Source organism: Porites lutea, chromosome 8 (assembly GCF_958299795.1).
Source record: "Porites lutea chromosome 8, jaPorLute2.1, whole genome shotgun sequence".
In the NCBI taxonomy this organism is placed as follows: domain Eukaryota; kingdom Metazoa; phylum Cnidaria; class Anthozoa; order Scleractinia; family Poritidae; genus Porites; species Porites lutea.
Window position 1 is genome coordinate 19,926,926 of NC_133208.1, and position 24,458 is coordinate 19,951,383.

A 24,458-nucleotide genomic window follows, 5' to 3' on the forward strand; every position below is an offset into this window, starting at 1 on the left:
GTGTGACACCGAGAAAACATGATTATTATCGCATGGTTTGTTACCAATATACTGTTAGACCCTGGTATGTTTCCTGTGTCTTTTGACCCTTTAGCGGGTGCCCTACAGGTGGACACAAGTGAAACACTCGGTATGTTACTCCGTGTTTATCAGCCGGGATAATCATCACAAACAATATAAGGCTTTAAAAGTGCGCCTTTAACTTCCAACCTCCTACTTTTTTAAAGTGAAACATTGAAGACCCGTGAATGTAAGTTTTTCTGTCGCGTCTGTTGAAAAAGTTATCCCGCGTCAACCGTTAGATTTTTTGGCGCGAAAACTTTGCGGACCAATGAGCGGCTTGCCAGGTGACGTGATGTTTTGGTAGGAAGGGTGACTTAATTTCAGAAAAATTAGATGATGGTCGACCATAGCGGCTTCTGTTGGCGAAGAGTTACGTTTATTTCAGATTATCTAACACATAAAGACACGGCCAAAGAATTCCTAGAATGGGTGAGCACGTTTTAGGAAGCTGCGACAACATGGATGTCTTGTTTTACGAACAAACCTCCGTACCGGTGAACAATCTCTCGCGATATGATAAGAACTCACTAAGGCTGAACTTGGACGGAACCCAACTGCCCTCGGTGGTTCAAGATCTCAGGGGAAACGGCAAACTAGGCATTTACGCTGAGAATTCACCCGAGTTGACGCTTTTTAAGATGGTTTCTCCTGAGTTGGAGAAGTTTATTGCGAGCAACACTGGGCTAACGCCAAAAGGAAATCCAGGGACTCTTAATTCACCGGAATTCACTCTGTTTAATCTGATTTCACCAGAGTTTGAGAAAATTCTGGCCAGCGTTCAGAATCCCAAGTCACCGACTTGTACGAAAGCTGTACGCGAAGGTAGTAATACAGTAAAACAGCAACACGAGGCTTATGTCCAGGGTTTCGCTGAAGCTCTTCAGCAAATACACGACCGACAACAACCAGTCGAACATTTTCATAAGCAGAATGCGATACCCGCTCCTTCTGGTGTCAATAATGGCTGGGTCGAACAGGATAACACTCATAATAACTTTCACAGTCAAGTTGCGCTTAACGAGACTTCCTATGAGATGAGAAATCCCGGTTTTGCCGGGGTAGCAGCGTTTGAAAATCACGAGTCGAATACGCCACCAGTGTCCTGCAATGGCCCCATGGGGGAGTCCGGGAATTTTGACTACGAAGAGACGTTGAAACCGCAAGGGAACATTCTACCGTTACCTCCCATCGATCTAGAACTTCAGGAGATCGTCAAGAGGGAACGCAAGAAACAGAAAAATAGAGTAGCTGCGTCAAAGTGTAGAAAGAAAAAGCTTGAAAGAGAAGCTCAGCTTGAAGTAAGAGTGCAACAGTTAAAAGATAAAAATATTGAACTTAATGCCGTAGCCAATGCACTGCGGCAGCAAGTCAGTGAACTAAAACAGCGGGTCCTCGAGCATGTAGCTTATGGCTGCCAGCTGCCTTCTATAACCACGGCGGCCTATTAGATTTTATTCTCACATTTATCGCCTCTTTATTCAGTAAATTCCTAATTTCCATTAGTCAAGCTATTCTTAGCTTCATAGTGATCGTCCAAAAACATATTACGCGTGCCCACTGACGGAATGACAACTATCAAATAATACTTAACCATAGTAATGTTTATTGTTTAATTCTTTTTGCAATATGAAGTTCGGAATCTTTCGTTTTAGTGGCCACTGGGAGTGACAGATTTAAAGTTCGTTTTTCTTATTGAATAATTTGAATTTTTCAAGGTAAGATTTGATGTTATGGAACGGTAAATCTAGCGATGAAAATGCCAGGAATTTGCCCATTTTTTTGCACTCCCGTGTTTATTGAAACCTGTTTTTTTACGGCCCGGCTGCAGGTGGCCGGACTGCGATTTGAAGTGGGAGAGTTAACAAACACAAAAATATCACGGATCAGTGGCGTCTCGAATATCTCATCACATTTATGAAATTCATGTCAGTTATTCTAGAAAATAATTACGAATGACTGATCCGAATGACATTTTCTTGCGAAAGTTTGTCCTTTTCACTTCCGATAAAAGATCAAAGATTCGATCGGTTTTTCCGCCCAGCAGGTGGTTCTTACGCTTTCCGTACCGTCACGGTCCGACGGGAGTTGAAAGTTCCGAAAAGTTCAAAATCCAGTTCAAAATTTCACGCACCTTGGTATCGAGAGGGATACCGGCTTCCATGCAGCTAAGTTACAGGGCCGTAACCAGACTTTCGACATAAGGTAGGCAAGATCTGCCGTCGCCGAACGGGCGTGAGCCGCAAGAGAGGCCTTTGGGGTGTGCCCACCAGAAAAATTTTGAAATCCAGAGGATTTCATACTAATTTTTCAGGAAAGATCTCTTTCTTCAATTGGCTATTATCTTCGCATCTAAGCCTAATTGCTGACTTAATTTCGAAGCGTGAAATAGTCAATTGTTACCAGTTTTATTTGTGTGGGCCGATACGTTTTGAAAATAGAATTATGTTCAATTGCCCTTTCTCTTTTCGGGAACCTTTCAAGCTTTTCTTTTAGTTAGATTCCATTTACCGTATTTTAATGTGTTTAGCTCGCGAGGCCGGAATATAGCATTCCTGGTCCTTCTTTTTGAATGTCTCTTCACCAGCAGAAACTTACCATGTTTGGCCGTCATTTTTCCCACTCCATTTAAAAAACAGGATGCGATATTTTTTCTTTAAAGTATATCATTACTAGTTTTTAGTTATGTATTATATTTTATTGTTATATTATGATAGTTCACCTGATAGGTAATCATATTTATTGGCCAAGATTCGAAAACTAAATGTATCGAGTCTCGATAACGTTAATGTCTTGTTATTTAAAGCAAAGTTGGTTCAAAGTTAAAAAGAGCTATGCATTGATAAACTTTGAAAAGCTGTTTGACTGAACACTTTTCAAAGGTCCAACTACAATCCACTGAAATTTTGGCCACTTTAGTCCCAATCCGAGTCAGCGTTTTCCGTGATTCCCGCGTTAGTTACATTTTCCTTCACTGTTTTATCTAGCGGCAGATTTTGTACTACACTGATCGATTTGTTGGCCGGTCTCGCATGTCTAAATCTTGATTCAACTGCGTGAAACAGTTTTTAACTACTTCACTTTATTCTGACAAGACAGTGGTTTCCATAGGCCACTCCTTATTCCTTCCCCAGAAGTTTGAATATTCGATATTCAACAATATACAAGTCTGTCTCCGCCATTCAATGGCATAGTAAAATTCACCACGAGTTCTTTCCCAGAGATTTTATTTTTGCTATCTCACTCACTGTAGATTAACAGGCTGTAAAGCTTGGTTGGAGGTCTGTTGACCAATGTTTCGGTGTTATTCCGATATTAAGTCGTACCTTCGTTTTAGGAGGTTTGTTGTAAATGTGGCTAAAAGCTTGTGTGAGAAGCTTATTTTGCTCAGTACATGGCCGACAAATTTATCTGTCGGTTGTTCTAACGAGCTGTTCTTATGTCTCTCTTGATAACTAACGTCTCTTACCTGCTGATAGAATGACTCTTTTATTGTAATTACGTTTAACTGAAAAACCCTTGATTATCAATTGTGACATTTTGTACCTTCTTGTGCTTCGAGGAATGGTCCAATAGACCTCTTTAGCTTGTATGTTTTGGTTTCCCAATAGAGGTCCCAGGGGAACTTGACCCTTTGTCTTTTCGTAAATTATGCGTAGATACGCACGTGAATAAGAAGACATTTGAAAGAAACGGTCCTCTGGAGTTTTATCACAAGACCTGTGTGGGAAAACAAAACATACAACATAAAGAAGTCTATCGAAATCCAAGCCTTGGAGCTTCTCGGTGCTTGGCATAAAAATTGTCAAACTGACATGTTCATGTAAATACAACAAAGTAGACTGATACCTTAGAATTTTAAAAAAGTAACTAAAACGTATCAAAGCCAACTGGCTGGACCTAGCTTGGTACTGTTTCGAATAAAGTGTTACTCTTTAACAAACGGCAAATAAATTATAGCTTACTTTGATCCTTGCGGAAAAGGCAAAAGACACCGATACATTATATCTACCAAAGTGGAAAGGTTTCAAGCGGGGTTCAAGGAGTTATCCCCCGGGGGGTACTCAATAAAGTTGTAACAAGGGGGTCTCCATCCTGAGTTTCAACCCCTTACCCTTTTAAATACCCGGTGACAAAAAAGTTACCCCTCTTGTTTACCCTCTATTGACAAATGGTACCCCTTTCACATATTTGGGTTAGAACTTTGCATAATCTTAACTGATGTAAATGCACCGTTTTCAAAATAAGAATAAATCACAAAACCAGAATGTTTTCTCGAGAGCCAAAAGTTGCTCCTGTCAGCCATTTCACTCTGGGCCTTTTTACAGACCGAAAGAACAGTTTTTGCCACCTTTTGTATACTTTAGACTGTTCACAGTCCCCTATTTTTCCGTAAGATCATTGAGATCGAGCGCTTTGCGTTACGGGCAGCCATCTTGGATGAGTGTCAAAACTACTTAGTTTTCATCCAAGATGGCTGCTGATTGACTCACTGACTCACTGATTCCTAAATGAAATTTTACGAAGCTTCTTATCGTAATTCGCAAAAGAAAGTATTATGTTCAACTAAACTTAGCATTTTTATTTGAAAAATATTTTTACAGTGTACCTATAATAGGATACATTGTAATAAAGGTGTATTGACACTTTGTAATTCATAGACTGTTGACAGTGTTGAGTGAGTCCAATCCTGTAAAGTCACTTGCATGAGTGCCTGGAAAGGAAAACGTATGGGTGACTTACAAATGCTATAAAATCACTTAAATTGAAAAAGCTCTCAAAGGTTTCCGTTTGTAGCCCCTTTCACCCTTAACCATCATAGGGTCTATGAGTTCGTAAACGTATAATATGATCCTCTCTAGTGGACAGGTGTAAATATTATTGTATGCCCTGACAAACTGGAACCTCAGTACAAGTTTAGAAATTGTATTGAGCCTTGGTAAGGCACACCCATTTAATGTTTTATGATGTACATTATACTAGGGTCACAAATGAAGCTGGCTTGCCCTGTTCCACTTTTTAACTGCAGTACAAAGACACCTTTTGCTCAGAAATGCATGGATTTGCTTCTCAAAATTGTACAGGTCACAAACAACACAAGTGATTTTTTTGTCTTACCTAACATCGAGCATGAGTGTATCAGCTACGAAGCGTAGTGGCGGCTGATTCTAGTGAACCATGCCAATGCATCACACTGTCAAGATCTGTTAATTCTGCAACCTGCAAGTTTCAACTGTTTCCTTCCGAGGTGAAAAAAATATATATCATAAAAAGAGGAATTATTCCTTAGCCATGTAAAGAATGTAAATAAGATAATTTAAGCCAAGCAATTATTAAACTAAATAACATGCATGGCCCTTCAACATTTCGGGACGCCACCACTGGTTTCACTGCGAAATGACGTCTTAAAAACGATTGCAGAAATTCCATACTGATGACAGATCTGGGTAGTGCTTCTTATTGGCTGAAGAAAATTTCCCTCGCGGTTCGACGTAGTGACACCTTCTGCAGTCATTTCCCAGACGTCATTTCGCGCGGAGAAACCAGTGGTGGCGTCGCGAAGTGTTGGCTGTTTTCTCAGGCTAGCATGGCCCTGCGTTCACCCTTCTGCATTTCCAGTGACTAATGCAGAATCAAGGTACTTGTAGCGAGACGCTATTCTTACTCGTTGCAAACTACCCCTTGTTATGAATGGCATCAGTCAGTGTCAATGTTAATCCACTCTGTAAGGTAGATGGCTGAGAAATCTGTTGCTGGACTAGCACACTACAATCAAAACCCCTTTTCCCCTACCTTTCACTTACATGTATATGGGTCATCCCCACAATCTGAGAGCCTAGAACAGGCTACCTTAGAAGACGGGTTATGTGTGTCTTATAAAACAATACTCGCTATAATAAGCCAGTTGTGTAGTGCTGCTCGCAAGGTCTCTCCTGATTGGTCGCAGAAAACAATGACATGTCATTCTTTCGATTGTTTCAGTATTGTTTGGGGGTCAGTTGGTGACTTCTCATCCGAGCAGCTGCTACATGACCCTAATGAGCGAACAGGGAAGGGTAAAAATTTGTAAGTATTCGCAGTTTCCCTTTACTCAGTTTTCGTTCTCAATCTTATCTCTTTTCTTGCGCCTCAAAACTGGACTGACCAATACACGAAAGGTTGTGGATCAGGGGAGAATTCTAAATCCTGGTTTGAACAGCTTTTTTGACGCATGCTGCCACGCCTGTCAATTATCTATTTATCAATATCTACAACAACAATGCTCCGATTCTCAAGTTCACTGTACATCGCCCCTACAAACAATGAAAAGGAAATAGATTAGGGTTAGGAAATAGTTATATCTTATAGATGGCGACAAACTAAATATATTTCAATTGTCTACTATAAAGCGATGAAGCAACCTATCCAAACATTTCAAACACAAAAATATCTCTTTAAGCCCAAAGTACCAATGTTGATCTGATCTGTGAGTTGAAGCCTCTTCCTGTTAGACATTTCTTCCCTTAATCAGTTTATACTACTACATGAGAAATTTCTGCAATTTGATTGGCTAACAGTTTTAAAATATCACTCGTGGTATTTAATGCCAAATATCACTACTAATTATGCTATTACCTATACTAATGTAGAGCAGACGAGCTATTAGTTTGCCTATACCAACCCTTCTTTTAGTCCATTTTTGCACTTTTTTTTCGCTCATCGAGGAAATATTTTAACCAATTAATTTAAGCTTTAATATGGAGTAACCAGAAGAGACAATTTTCATTCACACTGTGCCAATATAAGTGTAGATTAGATAAAAAATTTTAAAAGCATTTAACAAGGATCACGATTAAGAAATATTGAATGGTACTCAACTATGTCAGATTTGAGTTTCCTTAATTTGAAAACTCCAATCTAAGCCATTTTTCTGGTATGGAGACTTGAATCTAAATCAATGTCAGACTGATTTGAGTTTCCTTAATTTGAAAACTCCAATCGAAGCCGTTTTTGTGGAATGGAAACTTGAATTAAAGTTTTTTTGTGCATTAATTAAAAAAGCTTAAATGCAAGATGATCCATGCACCAAATGATCTTGGATTTTAAGTCTTTAACACTTGAGAAATAGACTTAATAAACAAGATTTCACTTTATCAAGCTTAAATCTACATTGAGCTTTCAAACTGGATAAAAAATGGAGGTGAAATCAACTTACACTACAGTTAAAAATCACTACTCCGGAATCTGACAAGCGGAAACTTGTATTCAAAGCCTTTTACGTCACAAGTATAGGTTCAATACAAATTTCCTCAAAGTTCGCAGTAATTGTAAATGCATGGTTTTCAGTACTTTTTCTTCCTTCTCACTGCAAAGTCTCAAAAACCAGCTATCTAATAAGGCTTAATTCCAAGCCCTAAGTTTGAAATTCTAGCCCTGTGTTTTAGAGTCTGAAATAGATACTTTGACCAAGATCGTAAGAATATGAGTTCAATCCTCTTGAACTGAGAAATCATGGCTAATCATGTTTGTCCAAGATGGATTATCGGGAGCAACATGAACATAATTAACCCGTGATCTCTATTCGATTCGAAGTAGAAATCATCTTATTTCAAGTGCCCGGCACATATTAGGACCATTTATACGAGGAAAAATAAGACGCGTCTTACATAGGACGCGTCGTAAATAAGACGCAAACTTTCTGTATAAACGGCACATTTCGTCTAAAATAAGACGCGACTTAGCTAAGACGCGTTTTATTTTAGAACAGCCCTTAACACCTGTTCTTAGATAAGACGCGTCTTAGCTAAGACGAGAAAAACTTCGTATAAATGACCTTCGCGTCTTACATAAGACGCGAACGCATGGTACGCATGCGTTAATCTTTGGCGGGAAAATTTTTGCGCCTTGTTGGTTGCCGTTGCTACGGGCAACACTCACATGAAAACGAGTCAAGAACAGAAATAAGACGCGAACCATTTATACGAGCTGTTCTTGTCTTAGATAAGACATGCTCGTATAAATGGTACTGTTCACGTCTTATTTAAGACGCGTCTTATGTAAGACGCGTCTTATTTTTCCTCGTGTAAATGGCCCTAATAAGTTATACTAATAGTGGACAAAAACGGGCAATTAGAAGCCCCGAAAATATAATAACAATCCGAGAAACTTGTTTCGACGTCAACTGTTATCTGACTGATATCATAGACTGACAGGGAGAAAAAAAGAAAGTCAAACATCCTTGTGAGAACCAAAACCACTCTAAGCCCGGTATTTAAAACCTGTTGTAAACGACCACCTCTCTTTAGCAACTGCGACAGCGTTTTGCGGTCGACGGTTTTATAATTTCCCATTCTTTTTAACCTCCCGTAAGTGCATGGTGTGATCTCGCTTTGTTCGCCTGTCAATGCATACGAAGACATTTGAGTGACAAAATGGAACTACAGTACACATATCGTAACTTCTCTTCCACAAAGTGAAAAAGTACATTCTCTTCAAAAAAATAGATGTGTCCGGACCTCTTTTACGAAGAGACCACCATGGTCGCTTACGGGAGATTCGACTGTTTTTCCATAGCATTTAACTAAAGTTGGAAAAGTGCCCATCTTTTCCAATTCATAGCTCTTTCAACCTCCTGAGAAACTTACTTGTGGGTGTCATTTCTGAGTCTTGGGTGCTTGTTGCTATTGTGAAACCAAAAATATCATGAATAAGTTTTTAAGTGAGCTCCAGATTGGAGTAAAATCAGAAATTTGCCTCGTTACAACTTTATTCTTTGATCTTCATATGATACTCACTTTCAGGTGTTACTTTTGTAGTAGTTGTGTGTGGTAACTCTAACGAAAAGACATGTAAACGAACAAAACAAAAACAAAGAAATTAGTTTCTCTCGCAAAACGTATAATTAACGTTATATTTCTAGTGTACGGTACCACTAAGGCCCTGTCCACACGTATCCGTTTTAGTTTGTTCTCCGGTCTGGCCTACCGTCCACACGTATCCGTTGAAAACGGTCACTGAAAACGCATCTTTTAGAAAACGCTCTCCACAGAGGACATTTTTAAAAACGCCGGCTTCTCGTTTACGTGAGGACAGACGAAAACGGAGGTTTTCCAATATCGGCATTTTAGTTTGTGTTGTTTTACTTGGTAAAGTATTTGAATGTTACAGTTGCTATTAGCCTGTTATAAAGCATTATTATTATTCATTCAAAATATTTCCTCAGTTCTGATTGGCTAAAAGCACACGCATAATTCACCATAAGCACTTACTGATGACCAAATTTGGAAGAATTTTGTGTTTAAGGAGGAAATGACGTCAAAAATGCAGCCTTCTACAGGTTAATGCACCGTTAACCGAGAAGACCTGTGGACGAGGTTGAGTTGTTTTCGTTCTGAAAACTAAAATGGCGGACACTTCACTCGTTTCAAGATTAAGAACTGCAGCTGGAACTAAGCGAGATAATGGCTTTTGAAAGAATAATAAAACAATTATTGAATTCGGCTTTCGCATCCTATGAACAATTATGGAGATCTCGGAGGGTGTTATCCGCCTCGGCGTACGGTCTCGACGGATAACACCCTCCTCGATCTCCATAATTCTTCATAAGATACTCAGCCTCATTCATTGCTAAATAATGTTTTATATAACTAGCTGAAAATTGATCACCTGATCGCCTGCACATAAACCTTTAACTTACCGGTGTTTGTTGCATTATATTTCACTTTGATGTAAGTTGCCTTAAATCCACGGTACCGCCGGTATGTACCAGTATCAGAAACAAACGTCACCGTTAGGACATCTTTTACCGAATGGTATACTATCCCACGGTCTGTATAGTATCTACATCTTCGCCTGCCTGAAATGCCATCAGAGGATGAGCCATTTTGTATTTCCAGGTAGTCACACGCGCAAGATGAACCACAGTTCGTCATATGAATGTCTTCAATGAACAACAAAATGCGTTCTCCTTTACTTGCTATAATTTTCCAGCTGCATTTCACGTTCGAAGGGTAACTCCTTGGATAGTAAGGACTGGTAAGAACTCCTGATGTCTCATTCAGGGTTGCCATATTTGGACAGACTTCAAGCAACATAAATGGAGTGAGCGTAAGTATCGAGGACAATTGGAATTATACCACTTTAAAAAAAGAATCTTGTTAACTTAAGAAGGAATTAGATCAAAACTAAATGCAGGACGGCAGGACTTAATAATTTTGGGATGCGCTGGAAGCTTTTTTAAAATTTGTGTCGAGATTATATGGTGAACAAGTCACAGACAATTGACTGCCTTCTTACGATGTTTTTGAGAATCCGTTCCGTGACTCAAACGAACATTAATTGTAGTTGGTATTAGGCGCCTGCGCTTACTCTGGCATAAAAAAAAATGTTCCGTCGTTCAAGATGTCTTTCTATGTTATGAAGGCCCGTGTGAACAACAGCTACATTAAAAAAATTCACAAATAACGCAACATCAACTGTGAGAAATATGTTCGTAAGTACTGGGATTTGGAATCTGTCATTTTACTTGAGAAGACTTTCTTGGTGATGGTTTTTAAATCTTAACTAAATCATTGATGTCTTGTAAATAACTTATACGAAGTACCTGAACTATAAGTGATAGCCGTGTAAGTTGCATTAAACCCTGGGTATTGACTGCGCAGAGACGTGAATATGACTTGAACGGAATTCCCTACCGAATACACTGGATGGAAAAGAGACTGACCGCACAACATGAACGGCTGATACCCATCATCTGAAGCAACATTTGTGACTGTAACACGGGCATGAAAGCAGGGACTATATCGATATGGCTCCAATCGAAAGTAGAGGAAGCTAAGTTTAATGATGTACCCGCTGGGAACTGTGATATTCCATGTACATTTGCTGTATTGAGGGTAGTTACTCGGAAAATTTGGAGTTGAAAAGAATCCACTAAGTCCATTAAGATATTCGCTAGACGTACAAGCTGCAACAGGGGAAAATAAGCATGACTTAGCTTTATAATTCAAAATCAAAGAGTAATTTTCTCTGTGAACCAAAAAGAGAAAACATCAATGGAAAGCGTTGCAATAGATAAACATAAAAAATAGGAGACCCGCAACAAAACACTTTTAACATCATGCGAATGAAAATTGTTGGCATTCCATCGGCATTTTAATTTGTTTGTGTTGTTTTACTCCGTACAGTATTTTAATGTTACAGTTGCTATAAGCCTGTTATAAGGCAATAATGTTTTCCATAACTTGCTAAAAATTGATCACCTGATCGCCTGCACATAAACCTTTAACTTGCGTTAACTTTAACTTTAATTTTGCTAAAGCCGATTTTTAATAACCTACCTGTGTTTGTTGCATTATATTTCACTTTGATGTAAGTTGCCCTAAATCCACGGTACCGCCGGTATGTACCACTGCCAGAAACAAACGTCACCGTCAGGACATCTTTTACCGAATGGTATACTATCCCATGGTCTGTATAGTGTCTACATCTTCGCCTGCCTGAAATGCCATCAGAGGATGAGCCATTTTGTATTTCCAGGTAGTCACACGTGCAAGATGAACCACAGGTCGTAATCTGAATGTCTTCAATGAACAACAAAATGCGTTCTCCTTTACTTGCTAGAATTTTCCAGCTGCATTTATCGTTAGAAGGGTAACGCCTTGGATAGTAAGGACTGGTAAGAACTCCTGATGTCTCATTCAGGGTTGCCATATTGGGACAGACTGCAAGCAATATAAATGAACTAGGCCTAAGTATCGAGGACAATTAGAATTATACCACTTTAAAAAATAATCTAGTTAACTTGAGAAGGAATTAGATCAAAACCAAATGCAGGACGGCAGGACTTAATAATTTTGGGATGCGCCGGAAACTTTTTTTAAATTTGTGTCGGAAATAACTTTTTTAAAATTATCGAGATTTTATTGTGAACAAGTCACAGACAATTGACTGCCTTCTTGCGATGTTTTTAAGAGTCCGTTCCGTTTCCCAAACGAGCATTGTATGGGTATTAGGCGCTTGCGCTTACCCTGGCATAAAAAAATTGTTGTGTCGTTCACGTTTTCTTTCTTTGTTATTAAAGCCCATGTGATCAACAGCTACGTTAGAAGAATTCACAAACGAAGCAACATTAACTGTGAAAAATATGTTCGTAAGTACTGGGATTTGGAATCTGTGATTTTACTTGAGGAAACCGGAATCCTACTTATGATTGGAATCAGTAATCTAAATGCCAATGACATCCGGAATCCACTCCTGGAATCCAGAATCCAAGACTTTCTTGGATTAACTTTTATTGGGCGATTTGTCGATGGTGATGGTATTTAAATCTTAACTCAATCATTGGTGTCTTATAAATAATGTATACCACGTACCTGAACTATAGGTTACAGCCGTGTAAGTTGCATTAAACCCTGGGTATTGACTGCGCAGAGACGTGAATATTACTTGAGCGGAATTCCCTATTGAGTACACTGGATGGAAAAGAGACTGACCGCACAACATGAACGGCTGATACCCATCATCTGAAGCAACATTTGTGACTGTAACACGAGCCTCTGGAGCATTATAGCAGGGAATGTACTGATATGGCTCCAATCGAAAGTAAAGGAAGCTTAGTTTAATGATGTACCCGCTGGGAACTGTGATATTCCATGTACATTTGCTGTATTGAGGGTAGTTATTTGGAAAATTTGGAGTTGAAAAGAATCCACTAAATTGATTAAGATATTCGCCAGAGGTACAAGCTGCAACAAGAGGAAATAAACATGATTTAGCTTTATAATTCAAAATCAAAGAGTAATTTTGTCTGTGAACCAAAAAAAACTCAATCAGGAAAGCATTGCAACAGATAAACATAAAAAAGGAGATTTGCAACAAAACACTTTTAATATCATGTGAATGAAAATTGTTGGCAATCCATCGGCACTTTAGTTATGTGTTGTTTTACTCCGTAAAGTATTTGAATGTTACAGTTGCTATAAACCTATTATAAGACAATAATGTTTTTTATTATATAGACACGAGTGTCTTACTGGAAAATATACCACTCGTAAAATTCATAAAAACTACATCTGGGACCCGAGTGGTTTATTTCCCATAATCTCACACGTGAGTTTATCGATGACGTAATTTCGGTAATTTCCCTCCAAAACTTGTAGGCGTCTTGCGTCCTTTGAATTTTAATTACACATTTTTCAAAGCTTTGCTTATATTTTGTCAATGTAGAGCCCTATTCAGCTCAGTGTTATTTCTCCAGATTATTGAAAACAATGTCTTATATTGCTGTACTCTAAAGTTGAGCCGTCACAATTACTTTTTGGCGCATAAAAATCTATTATTTTATCGATGTCTTTTTGTCTATATAATAAAAAAAACATTACACGGCGGCTTGAAGAAATGAATTTTATTTTCTCGGGGCAAAAACAATATTTTACTTACTCGCTGCGCTCGGTCGTAAAATATTGTTTTGCCACTCGAAAATAAAATTCATACCTTCGCACCACCGTGTAATATCCTCTATATATAACTTGCTGAAAATAGAGTACCGAAGTGATGACGTCATAAAAATGAAATTTGTGAAATTATGGGATTTGTTATGATATTCTGAAAGAACAACGTCCAAGACACCTACTCGCCAAAAATTAGCAATTAGGGGCCAATTGTCTCTGAGATATTAGCCCAGTTATGCTGTGACGACTCCATACAAATCCTTCTAAATTTGGCTTGGTTCATAAGATTAGGAACCAGGTAAGATTTAAAAGGATTTGTATGGAGTCATCGGAGCATAACTGGGTTAATATCTCAGAGACAATCTGCTCCAAATTGCTAATTTTTGGCGAGTAGGTGTCTTGGACGTTGTTCTTTCGGAATATCTTAACAAATCCCATAATTTCACAAATTTCATTTTCTATGACGTCACACTTCGGTACTCTATTGATACAATACAATACAAATTTTATTGTCAACTCCCCGTGGAAGCTTTTCAGAGACAAACATTAATAGTACAGGTAATCAAAAAACAAACAAACAAAAAAACAAGATAAAAATGAAATAAATAAAATAAATAAATAAAAATAAAAAAAGTAAATACTCAAGAATTGTCAATAAACAATTATTAAGAAACTATTTGCATATAGAATTTATGAAATCACAAATTGATTATCAATAAACTATTAAGAAACTATTAACATAATATATAGATTTAGCCAGGGCTAAAAGCGAAGCTCCTATTAAGTCGAATTTATAATTTAAATCAAACAATAAACTTGTAATTGTATTTTACAGATCAGTTAACTTTGGAGCACATTCATGTGACTTTTAAGGGAAAGGCTAAGTGATTTTGAAGAAAAATAATTTGCAAACAGTCCAAGCTAAGAGTGAACTTAATCTTACATCGAGTTGATAGCCTTATATGTACACCCAAAAAATAGCAATCATCTTTGATCACATGGCTCTTGATCACAGTAGATTAGGCCTGTAAAACAACTTCTCGGAAAACAAATCAGGCCCAATTTTTTGCGTTCGACAAGTTTACAATTTATTTTACAAAATCTTGCTGACAAGTCTGGGGACGTGTAAACCAACCTTTTATACTTTTTATACATCATCTGAGGTGAAACAGTACCATGAGGCACTGTTTTATCATACAGACCTCGGACAGATCACAATTTTGCAATACAAATTGTACTCATTCAACATTCAGGTCGATCGAAGCACGCGTGGGCTTTTACCCAAACCGTTAAAAAAATTTCTAAAATCACCTATACGGCTTGCCGGTTCTCACTTTTGACAAGCGCCAAAGTCGACTGTTTAAATCAAGATTAATAGAGTTAAACGCTTTAACATGATAAAAAATTTATTATGTTTATTTCTTTATATTAACGGTTTTATAACTATGTGTAATCTTCAAAAGCGTTTGATACACGCGGCATTTTGACTACTCCTCCAAGCGATGTTCGTGAGCGACTGAAAACAACAGGCACAGCGACTAAAATTGCAAAAGAGACTACTAACAATCAATAAAAGGATAATGATTCGGTGAAACATATACAGAGACAACAATTTTCATTCACGAAGACAAGTAAAAAGTGTCTCTGAAAATCCTTGTTTATGTTTTAAGCCGGCAGTTCCCGGCGTTTGCTTTTTTCAAAGAAGAACTCGAGGCAAGAAAATAGCTCAAAGCTTTCTTTTACAGCCAGAATTATAACAAAATATACTTTGGAACGTTTTCTTTCTATTTGCAGTGAGAAAATGTCTAAAGGCTTTTTAAAGTTCTATAAGCTTATAATCAAACTTGATACTCGGTCAATCGATCATTGTCTCAAATCTTACAAACGTGCATAAACTAAATAGCCGCGTAAACTACGCCCGACTTCATTAAGTTAGAAATAAAAAACAAACATCAAATACAATAATTACTCAGGCTTACCATTCGAGATGCTCTGAAAACTATCAAGTAAGGCCAGAATCGCTTCAGACTTTTCAACCGTCTTACGCATCAAGCAAGGTGACAAACGAAAACGATGCCATCCGAAATCGGATTTCCGACTTTGACAAGCGACGTATTTCTCAACCAAAAACCCAATAAACAAACTAGCTATGAATAACAGAAGACTCTTGATAGCAGCAGAATTTCATTTCGTACATTCAGCGGAGAAAGACAGTTAAAAACATCACAAGTTGACACAAAACTCCGTCAGCTTCAGCTGTCAAAGTAAACAAGTTTCAAGATGCTGCATAAATTTTCCGCATGAACTCACCTGTCAAATTTTGACCAATCAGAGCATAAACATTGGACGTAGAGCGTGACCAGGGCCCCTGAGCGTGACCAACGCGTGACCTTGGTGAGAAAAATCAAAAGCAACTGGCATGTCTTCCCCTGCCTGTAAAAACTGGCTGAATTTTAGCTTCCGAGGTCAGTTTTAAAACAAAACTTTAATTGTGCGACACATATAAAACACAACATATTTCATATGACTTAAAAAAATTAAACTTGATCCTGCGATCATTTTAAAACTAGTAACTTGTCAGCGGTTAACTTCAAAAAGATACTAGACCTCGATCGGTCGACACCTGAGCCCGCGATACGGTCAGGTGATACTGGTCAGCGGATACCCTGTTTTGACAGTTGTCAATTGATCACAACATTGATGTACAATATGTGTTCAATATCAGTCTTCCTGTGCTACCAAACTAGCTAGAAAGTGTGAGATTGAACATTGGTTTTCCTGTGGTGCGGACGGACGGGCGGGCTGCGGGCGGTGTACGGTCACGTGATTACCAAATTTTCTCGGATGGGTAGATTTACTTACCCATGGTGCTCCGAAGGCGCGCTTCGCGCGCCAGAACTCCGCTATAAATGTATGACATTCAAAATTGATTTAACTTTGCGCTTAACTTTGCGTTTAAAGCCGATTTTTACTAACTTACCGGTGTTTGTTACATTATACTTCACTTTGATGTAAGTTGCCTTAAATCCACGGTACCACCGGTATGTACCACTGCCAGAAACAAACGTCACCGTCAGGACATCTTTTACCGAATGGTATACTATCCCACGGTCTGTATAGTATCTACATCTTCGCCTGCCTGAAATGCCATCAGAGGATGAGCCATTTTGTATTTCCAGGTAGTCACACGTGCAAGATGAACCACAGTTCGTGGTATAAATGTCTTCAATAAACAGCAAAATGCGTTCTCCATTACTTGCTATAATTTTCCAGCTGCATTTCACGTTAGAAGGGTAACGCCTTGGATAATAAGGACTGGTAAGAACTCCTGATGTCTCATTCAGGATTACCATATTGGGACAGACTGCAAGCAATATAAATGAACTAGGCCTAAGTATCGAGGACAATTAGAATTATCCCACTTTAAAAAAAGAATCTAGTTAACTTGACAAGGAATTAGATCAAAACTAAATAATACGGAACGGAAGGACTTAATAATTTTGAGTTGCGCGAGAACCTTTTTTTGGTTTGTGTGCGGAATATCTTTTTTCACATTATCGAGATTACGTTGTGAACAAGTCACAGACAATTGACTGCCTTCTTGCGATGTTTTTAAGAGTCTTTTCCGTGCCCCAAACGAGCATTGTATGGGTATTAGGCGCTTGCGCTTACCCTGGCATAAAAAAATTGTTGTGTCGTTCACGTTTTCTTTCTTTGTTATTAAAGTCCATGTGAACAACAGCTACGTTAGAAGAATTCACAAACAAAGCAACATTAACTGTGAGAAATATGTTCGTTAGTTCTGGGATTTGGAATCTATGATTTTACTTGAGAAGACTTTCTTGGATTACCTTTTATTGGTCGAGTTGTTAATGGTGATGGTTTTTAAATCTTATCTCAGTCATTGATGTCTGATAAATAATGTATATCACGTACCTCTACTATAAGTGATAGCCGTGTAAGTTGCATTAAACCCTGGGTATTGACTGCGCAGAGACGTGAATATGACTTGAACGGAATTCCCTACCGAGTACACTGGATGGAAAAGAGACTGACCGCACAGCATGAACGGCTGATACCCATCATCCGAAGCAACATTTGTGACTGTAACACGGGCCTCTGGACCATTATAGCAGGGAATGGACTGATATGGCTCCAATCGAAAGTAAAGGAAGCTAAGTTTAATAATGTACCCGCTGGGAACTGTGATATTCCATGTACATTTGCTGTATTGAGGGTAGTTACTTGGAAAATTTGGAGTTGAAAAGAATCCACTAAGTCCATTAACATATTCACCAGAGGTACAAGCTGTAACAAGACGAGAATAAACATTTTTTAGCTTTCTAATCGAACATCAAAGAGTAATTTTGTCTGTAAACCAAAAAAAGTAAGAAAGCAATCAAAAGGGTTGCAATGGATAAACATAAAAAAGGAGATTTGCAACAAAACACTTTTAAAATCATGCGAATGAAAATTGTCGGTATTTCATCGGCATTTTAGTTTGTGTTGTTTTACTCCGTAAAGTATTTGAATGTTACAGTTGCTATAAGCCTGTTATAAGTCAATAATGTTTTCAAGTATCTTACTTGCTGAAAATTGATCACCTGATCGCCTGCACATAAACCTTTAACTTTGCGTGTAAAGCCGATTTTTAATAACTTACCGGTGTTCGTTGCATTATACTTCACTTTGATGTAAGTTGCCTTAAATCCACGGTACCGCCGGTATGTACCACTGCCAGAAACAAACGTCACCGTCAAGACATCTTTTACCGAATGGTATACTATCCCACGGTCTTTATAGTATCTACATCTTCGCCTGCCTGAAATGCCATCAGAGGATGAGCCATTTTGTATTTCCAGGTAGTCACACGTGCAAGATGAACCACAGCCCTCGATATGAATGTCTTCAATAAACACCAAAATGCGTTCTCCTTTACTTGCTATAATTTTCCAGCTGCATTTCACGTTCGAAGGGTAACGCCTTGGATAGTAAGGACTGGTAAGAATTCCTGATGTCTCATTCAGGGTTGCCATATTGGGACAGACTGCATGCATTATAAATGGCCCCAGCGTAAGTAGAAAGAAGGAATTAGATCAAACCAAATGTGGAAAGGAAGGAGTTAATAATTTTGGGATGCGCAGAATCTTTGTTTGGTTTGTGTATGAAAAAATGTTTTTTAAACTATGGAGATTATACTGTGAACAAGTCACAGACAATAGGCCCTGCAGCTAGTTATTCGCGTGGTACAAAACCGCTGTGCTGGAGACCACTGGAACATGGCAAACAAACGACATTCATAAATTTTAAATGGCAATTTCCTTTGTTTGTCTTGTCCCAGGGCGACTTTTGCTCTCCAGCACCGGGGTTTTGTACCACGTGAATGGCAAGCTGCAAAGGGCCTATTGACTGCCTTCTTACGATGTTTTTAAGAGTCCGTTCCGTGACTCAAACGAACATTTTATAGGTTTAAGGCGCCTATGTTTACTCTGGATAAAAAAATTGTTCTGTAGTTCAGGTTGTCTTAATTCTTTGTTATGAAAGCAAATGTGAACAAAAACTATATTAGACACAAACAACGCAACATTAACAGAGAAATTTGTTCGTAAGTTCTGGGATTTGGAATCTATGATTTTACTTGAGAAGACCACATGTAGCCCAAGCTCGAAATATGAGCATCGGCGAGCGTCGGCATTGTTGCGTAACATCATTCAAAATATAAGGATTTGTATGGGAAAAAAACCTATCGTTTCTGTAACCTACGAAAATGAAAGGATTTCAATAAAAACAGCTTACCTTACTTAAAATGTGTGTTAACGTCTCTCCTGTGTGGTCCACGGGGCGATTTATGGCCGTTTTATGGGTTTTTATGTAAAAGGTTTTCTCTCTATATTTATATAGAGAGAAAACCGTTTACATAAAACGCGATAAAACGCAACAATGCCGATGCTCGCCGATGCTCAAATTTCGAGTTTGGGCTACCTGTGAGAAGACTTTCTTGGATTACCATTTATTAGTCGAGTTGTTGGTGGTGATGGTTTTTAAATCTTAACTCAGTCATTGATGTCTTCTAAATAATGTATACCACGTACCTGAACTATAGGTGATAGCCGTGTAAGTTGCATTAAACCCTGGGTATTGACTGCGCAGAGACGTGAATATTACTTGAGCGGAATTCCCTATTGAGTACACTGGATGAAAAAGAGACTGACCGCACAACACGAACGGCTGATACCCATCATCTGAAGCAACATTTGTGACTGTTACACGGGCTCCTGGACCATTATAGCAGGGAATGGACTGATATGGCTCCAATCGAAAGTAAAGGAAGCTAAGTTTAATAATGTACCCGCTGGGAACTGTGATATTCCATGTACATTTGCTGTATTGAGGGTAGTTACTTGGAAAATTTGGAGTTGAAAAGAATCCACTAAGTCCATTAAGATATTCGCCAGAGGTACAAGCTGCAAAAAGAGGGCATAAACACGATTTAGCTTTATAATTCAAAATCAAAGAGTAATTTTGGCTGTGAACCCCCCTCCCGCCCCCTCCAAAAAAAAAAAACTTAATCAGGAAAGCGTTGCAATAGATCAAAATAAAAGATAGGAGATTCGCAACAAAATACTTTCAACATCACGAGAATGAAAATTGTTCGCATTTCATCGGAATTTTAGTTTCTGTTGTTTTACTCCGTAAAGTATTTGAATGTTACAGTTGCTATAAGCCCGTTATAAGGCAGTAATATTTTAGATAACTTGCTGAAAATTGATCGCCTGATCGCCTGCACATAAACCTTTAACTTTGCATGTAAAGCCGATTTTTAATACTTGAACTTACCGGTGTTTGATCCATTATATTTCACTTTGATGTAAGTTGCCTTAAATCCACGGTACCGCCGGTAAGTACCACTATTAGAAACAAACGTCACCCTCAGGACATCTTTTACCGAACGGTATATTATCTTACGGTCTGTATAGTATCTACATCTTCGCCTGCTTGAAATGCCATCAGAGGATGAGCCATTTTGTATTTCCAGGTAGTCACACGTGCAAGATAAACCACAGTCCGCAATATGAATGTCTTCAATGAACAACACAATGCGTTCTCCTTTACTTGCTATAATTTTCCAGCTGCATTTCACGTTAGAAGGGTAACGCCTTGGATAGTAAGGACTGGTAAGAATTCCTGATGTCTCATTCAGGGTTGCCATATTGGGACACACTGCAAGGAGTATAAATGTACTGAGCTTAAGTATCGAGGACAATTAGAATTATACCACTATCAAGAAAGAATCTATTAATAGTTAACATGAGAAGGAATGAGATCAAAACTAAATGCGGGACGGAAGGAGTTAATAATTTTGACATGCGCCAGAACCTTTTTTGGTTTGTATCCGGAATAACTTTTTTTTCAAATTATCAAGATTACATTGTGAACAAGTCACAGATAATTGACTGCCTTATTACGATGTTTTTAAGACTCCGTTCCTTGACTCAAACGAGCATTGTAGTGTGTATTAGGCGCATGCGCTTATTCTGGAATAAAAAAAATTGTTCTGTCGTTCACGTTTTCTTTGTTTGTTATGAAAGCCCATGTGAACAACAGCTACATTAGGAAAATTCACAAACAAAGCAACATTAACTGTGAGAAATATGTTCGCAAGTTCTGGGATTTGGAATCTATGATTTTACTTGAGAAGACTTTGTTGGATTATAACCTTTCATTGCGCGAGTAGTTGGTGGTGATGGTTTTTAAATCTTATCTCAATCATTGATTTCTTGTAGATAATGTATACCACGTACCTGAACTATAAGTGATAGCCGTGTAAGTTGCGTTAAACCCTGGGTATTGACTGCGCAGGGACGTGAATATGACTTGAACGGAATTCCCTACCGAGTACACTGGATGAGGAAGAGACTCACCGCACAACATGAACGGCTGATACCCATCATCTGAAGCAACATTTAAGACTGTAACACGGGCATGAAAGCAGGGAATATACCGATATGGCTCCAATCGAAAGTAGAGGAAACTAAGTTTAATGATGTACCCGCTGGGAACTGTGATATTCCATGTGCATTTGCTGTATTGAGGGTAGTTACTTGGAAAATTTGGAGTTGAAAAGAATCCACTCAATCCATCAAGATATTCGCCAGAGGTACAGGCTGCAACAAGAGGAAATAAACATGATTTGGATTTATGATTAAAAATCAAAGAGTAATTTGTCTGTGAACGAAAAAAAAAAGAAACTCAGTCGGAAGGTTGCAATAGATAAACATAAAGAAAAGAAGATTCGCAACAAAAGACTTTTAACATCATGCGAATGAAAATTGTTGGCATTTCATCGGCATTAATTTTGGTTTGTGTTGCTTTACTCTGTAAAGTATTTGAGTGTTACAGTTGCTGTAAGCCTGTTATAAGGCAATAATGTTTTCAAGGATCTAACTTGCTGAAAGTTGATCAACTGATCACCTGCCCATAAACCTTTAACTTTGCGTTAACTTTAACTTTAACTTTGCTAAAGCCGATTTTTATATAACCTACCTGTGTTTGTTGCATTATATTTCACTTTGATGTAAGTTGCCCTAAATCCACGGTACCGCCGGTAAGTACCACTATCAGAAACAAACGTCACCCTCAGGACATCTTTTACCGAATGGTATACTATACCATGGTCTTTATAGTATCTACATCTTCGCCTGCCTGAAATGCCATCAGAGGATGAGCCATTTTGTATTTCCAGGTAGTCACACGTGCAAGATGAACCACAGTTCGTGATATGAATGTCTTCAATGAACACCAAAATGCGTTCTCCTTTACTTGCTATAATTTTCCAGCTGCATTTCACGTTCGAAGGATAACGCCTTGGATAGTAAGGACTGGTAAGAATTCCTGATGTCTCATTCAGGGTTGCCATATTGGGACAGACTGCATGCATTATAAATGGACCGAGTGTAAGTAGAAAGAAGGAATTAGATCAAAACCAAATGTGGAAAGGAAGGAGTTAATAATTTTGGGATGCGCAGAACCTTTTTTTGGTTTGTGTATGAGATAACGTTTTTTAAATTATCGAGATTATACTGTGAACAAGTCACAGACAATAGGCCCTTTTTTGCAGCTAGCCATTCACGCGGTACAAAACCGCCGTGCTGGAGGCTACTGGGACATGGCAAACAAAAGGCACCCATAATTTTAAATGATAATTTACTTTGTTTGTCTTGTCCCAGTGCGACGTTTGCTCTCCAGCACGGTTTTTTTTTTACCACGTGAATGGCAAGCTGCAAAAGGGCCTATTGACTGCCTTCTTACGATGTTTTTAAGAGTCTGTTCCGTGACTGAAACAAATATTTTAGAGGGAATTAGGTGCCTGCGTTTACTCTGCATAAAAAAATTGTTCTGTCGTTCAGGATGTCTTTCTTTGTTATGAAAGCCCATGTGAAGAATAGCTACATTAGGAAAATTCACAAACAACGCAGCATTAATTGTGAGAAATTATGATCGTTATTACTTTTAAAATATTATTATTTCTTTAGTAAAAAAATCCTCGGGGACCCAGGGGCGGTCAGTTGAGTCAAAACCAAAAAGGAACCGCGGGAAAAGTTTTCAACGTCGGGCGAGAGAGCCCCTGGGATGCTACCCTTGACGAACCAGTGTTAGGTCTTATTCGAATGTAAGTAAGTAAGTAACAGCTTTATTTAATGAGGGTAACACATGACAGTAAAAACTGATGAACTAGTCGCCCTCAATCGTAATTAAAATATTCAGAACTAATAGAATAAACACGACAGATGACAGTAAAACTGATGAACTAGTGGCCCTCAGTCTGTGATTTGGCACAAAAAATAATTTTGTGCCCAGCAAGAGGCCAGTATTTATCGCGTTGCTTTCGAGATCTTCTTATACGAGGAAGTTTACCCGCAAACTCGACTGTTCGCGTACGTGTTTGGCTCTTGCAGGAGAGATTTCTTCGGCGAAAATGGAGCCCCCCCAAAACAAAGAAATTCTATAATTTTCCGATTCCAGAAAAAAACTAACCTGCTGATCGCAAGTTAGAAAAAAACCGGAAGTTGCATGGAAGTGAGCCTTTTGCCCTTGCGGCAAATTTAAAATAACTAACACGGCGGACGATCAAGTCGATGGTATTCCAGGCGACATTCCTGTTGCTAGCTTTAGTGAAGAAGAGATAGAAAAATGTTCAAATTTTTGGTTAAAATGCCCCCGTATAAATTAAAATGGTAATAAGAAGGGACTGTTAAAAAAGTTAGTATACATCATCCGGCTTTACGCTATAGATCAGCTGTTTATGTTGTTCTCTCCTAAGTTATTTTCAGCTAGAAGTTTACATAGTGGTTTAGACACCTGTTTTCATACAAAATTTGCTTTCTCAGGGTCAAGAACCTGGAAGCAGTGAAAATCTAAAAATATATGACCATGACCCAGAGAGGATCTTCACTATATGCAAAGTTAGCAAGACAGATTGAAGAACTGAGGGAAAATGGGGAAACCGCGAGTGATTATTCAAATTATTCTAGAAAGAATTATTGTCCTTTAGAAAGAAATTGGTATGGTTTTTGCGCCGTTTTGGTTTGAAAACGGTTGTAGACTTTGCCCTTTTAGGTCTAAAATCGGGTATAGTTTTCGAGCGAGATACACGGTGGTGTATGAACATATTTATCGATTGGTTCCGAATGAACAAGAAATGAAACCATAATATTATATGCGAATTGGAAATGCATTTTAAGAAATCTTTTTGTTGGCGTTCATATCATACTCTACTGCACCACCAAGAAAAATCCATGTCTTCAATAGTGAATATAGTTCGTTTTCCCTTTCTTGCCCTGATTTTGCAGCTGCAGCTTTGATTAGTAGAATAATGTCTGGGATAGAAAGGACTAGTGATGACTCCTGAAATTTCATTCAAAGTTGTCACATTCGGACAGACTGTAAAAGAACATTACACATTTATTT

At 38.4% G+C, this 24,458-nt stretch overlaps 2 protein-coding genes across 2 annotated transcripts in view; one reads left to right on the plus strand and one right to left on the minus strand.

The window, feature by feature from the left end:
* Positions 1–339: 339 nt before the first annotated feature.
* LOC140946244 (transcription factor Jun-like) lies at positions 340–3,697 on the plus strand. Its single transcript, XM_073395339.1, has one exon. It carries the CDS (start codon positions 489–491, stop codon positions 1,509–1,511), a length of 1,023 nt encoding a protein of 340 aa, XP_073251440.1. The 5' UTR covers positions 340–488; the 3' UTR covers positions 1,512–3,697.
* An 895-nt stretch (positions 3,698–4,592) lies between these two features.
* Positions 4,593–24,458, minus strand: part of LOC140945320 (cubilin-like) — a 64,790-nt gene continuing 44,924 nt past the window's right edge. Inside the window, exons 6-18 of the mRNA XM_073394359.1 lie at positions 22,035–22,418; positions 19,583–19,954; positions 18,154–18,537; positions 17,427–17,798; positions 16,439–16,854; positions 12,414–12,864; positions 11,328–11,762; positions 10,643–11,080; positions 9,737–10,120; positions 8,835–8,873; positions 8,685–8,720; positions 5,179–6,353; positions 4,593–4,774 (exon numbers count right to left, since the gene is read on the minus strand). Coding sequence (XP_073250460.1) covers positions 6,295–6,353; positions 8,685–8,720; positions 8,835–8,873; positions 9,737–10,120; positions 10,643–11,080; positions 11,328–11,762; positions 12,414–12,864; positions 16,439–16,854; positions 17,427–17,798; positions 18,154–18,537; positions 19,583–19,954; positions 22,035–22,418 — 3,770 coding nt within the window. The 3' untranslated portion in view covers positions 4,593–4,774; positions 5,179–6,294. The remainder of the gene's footprint in view (positions 4,775–5,178; positions 6,354–8,684; positions 8,721–8,834; positions 8,874–9,736; positions 10,121–10,642; positions 11,081–11,327; positions 11,763–12,413; positions 12,865–16,438; positions 16,855–17,426; positions 17,799–18,153; positions 18,538–19,582; positions 19,955–22,034; positions 22,419–24,458) is intronic.

Excerpts from the sequence above, each read along its gene's own strand:
- LOC140946244 (XM_073395339.1), top strand. The coding sequence starts at position 489 with ATGGGTGAGCACGTTTTAGGAAGCTGCGACAACATGGATGTCTTGTTT.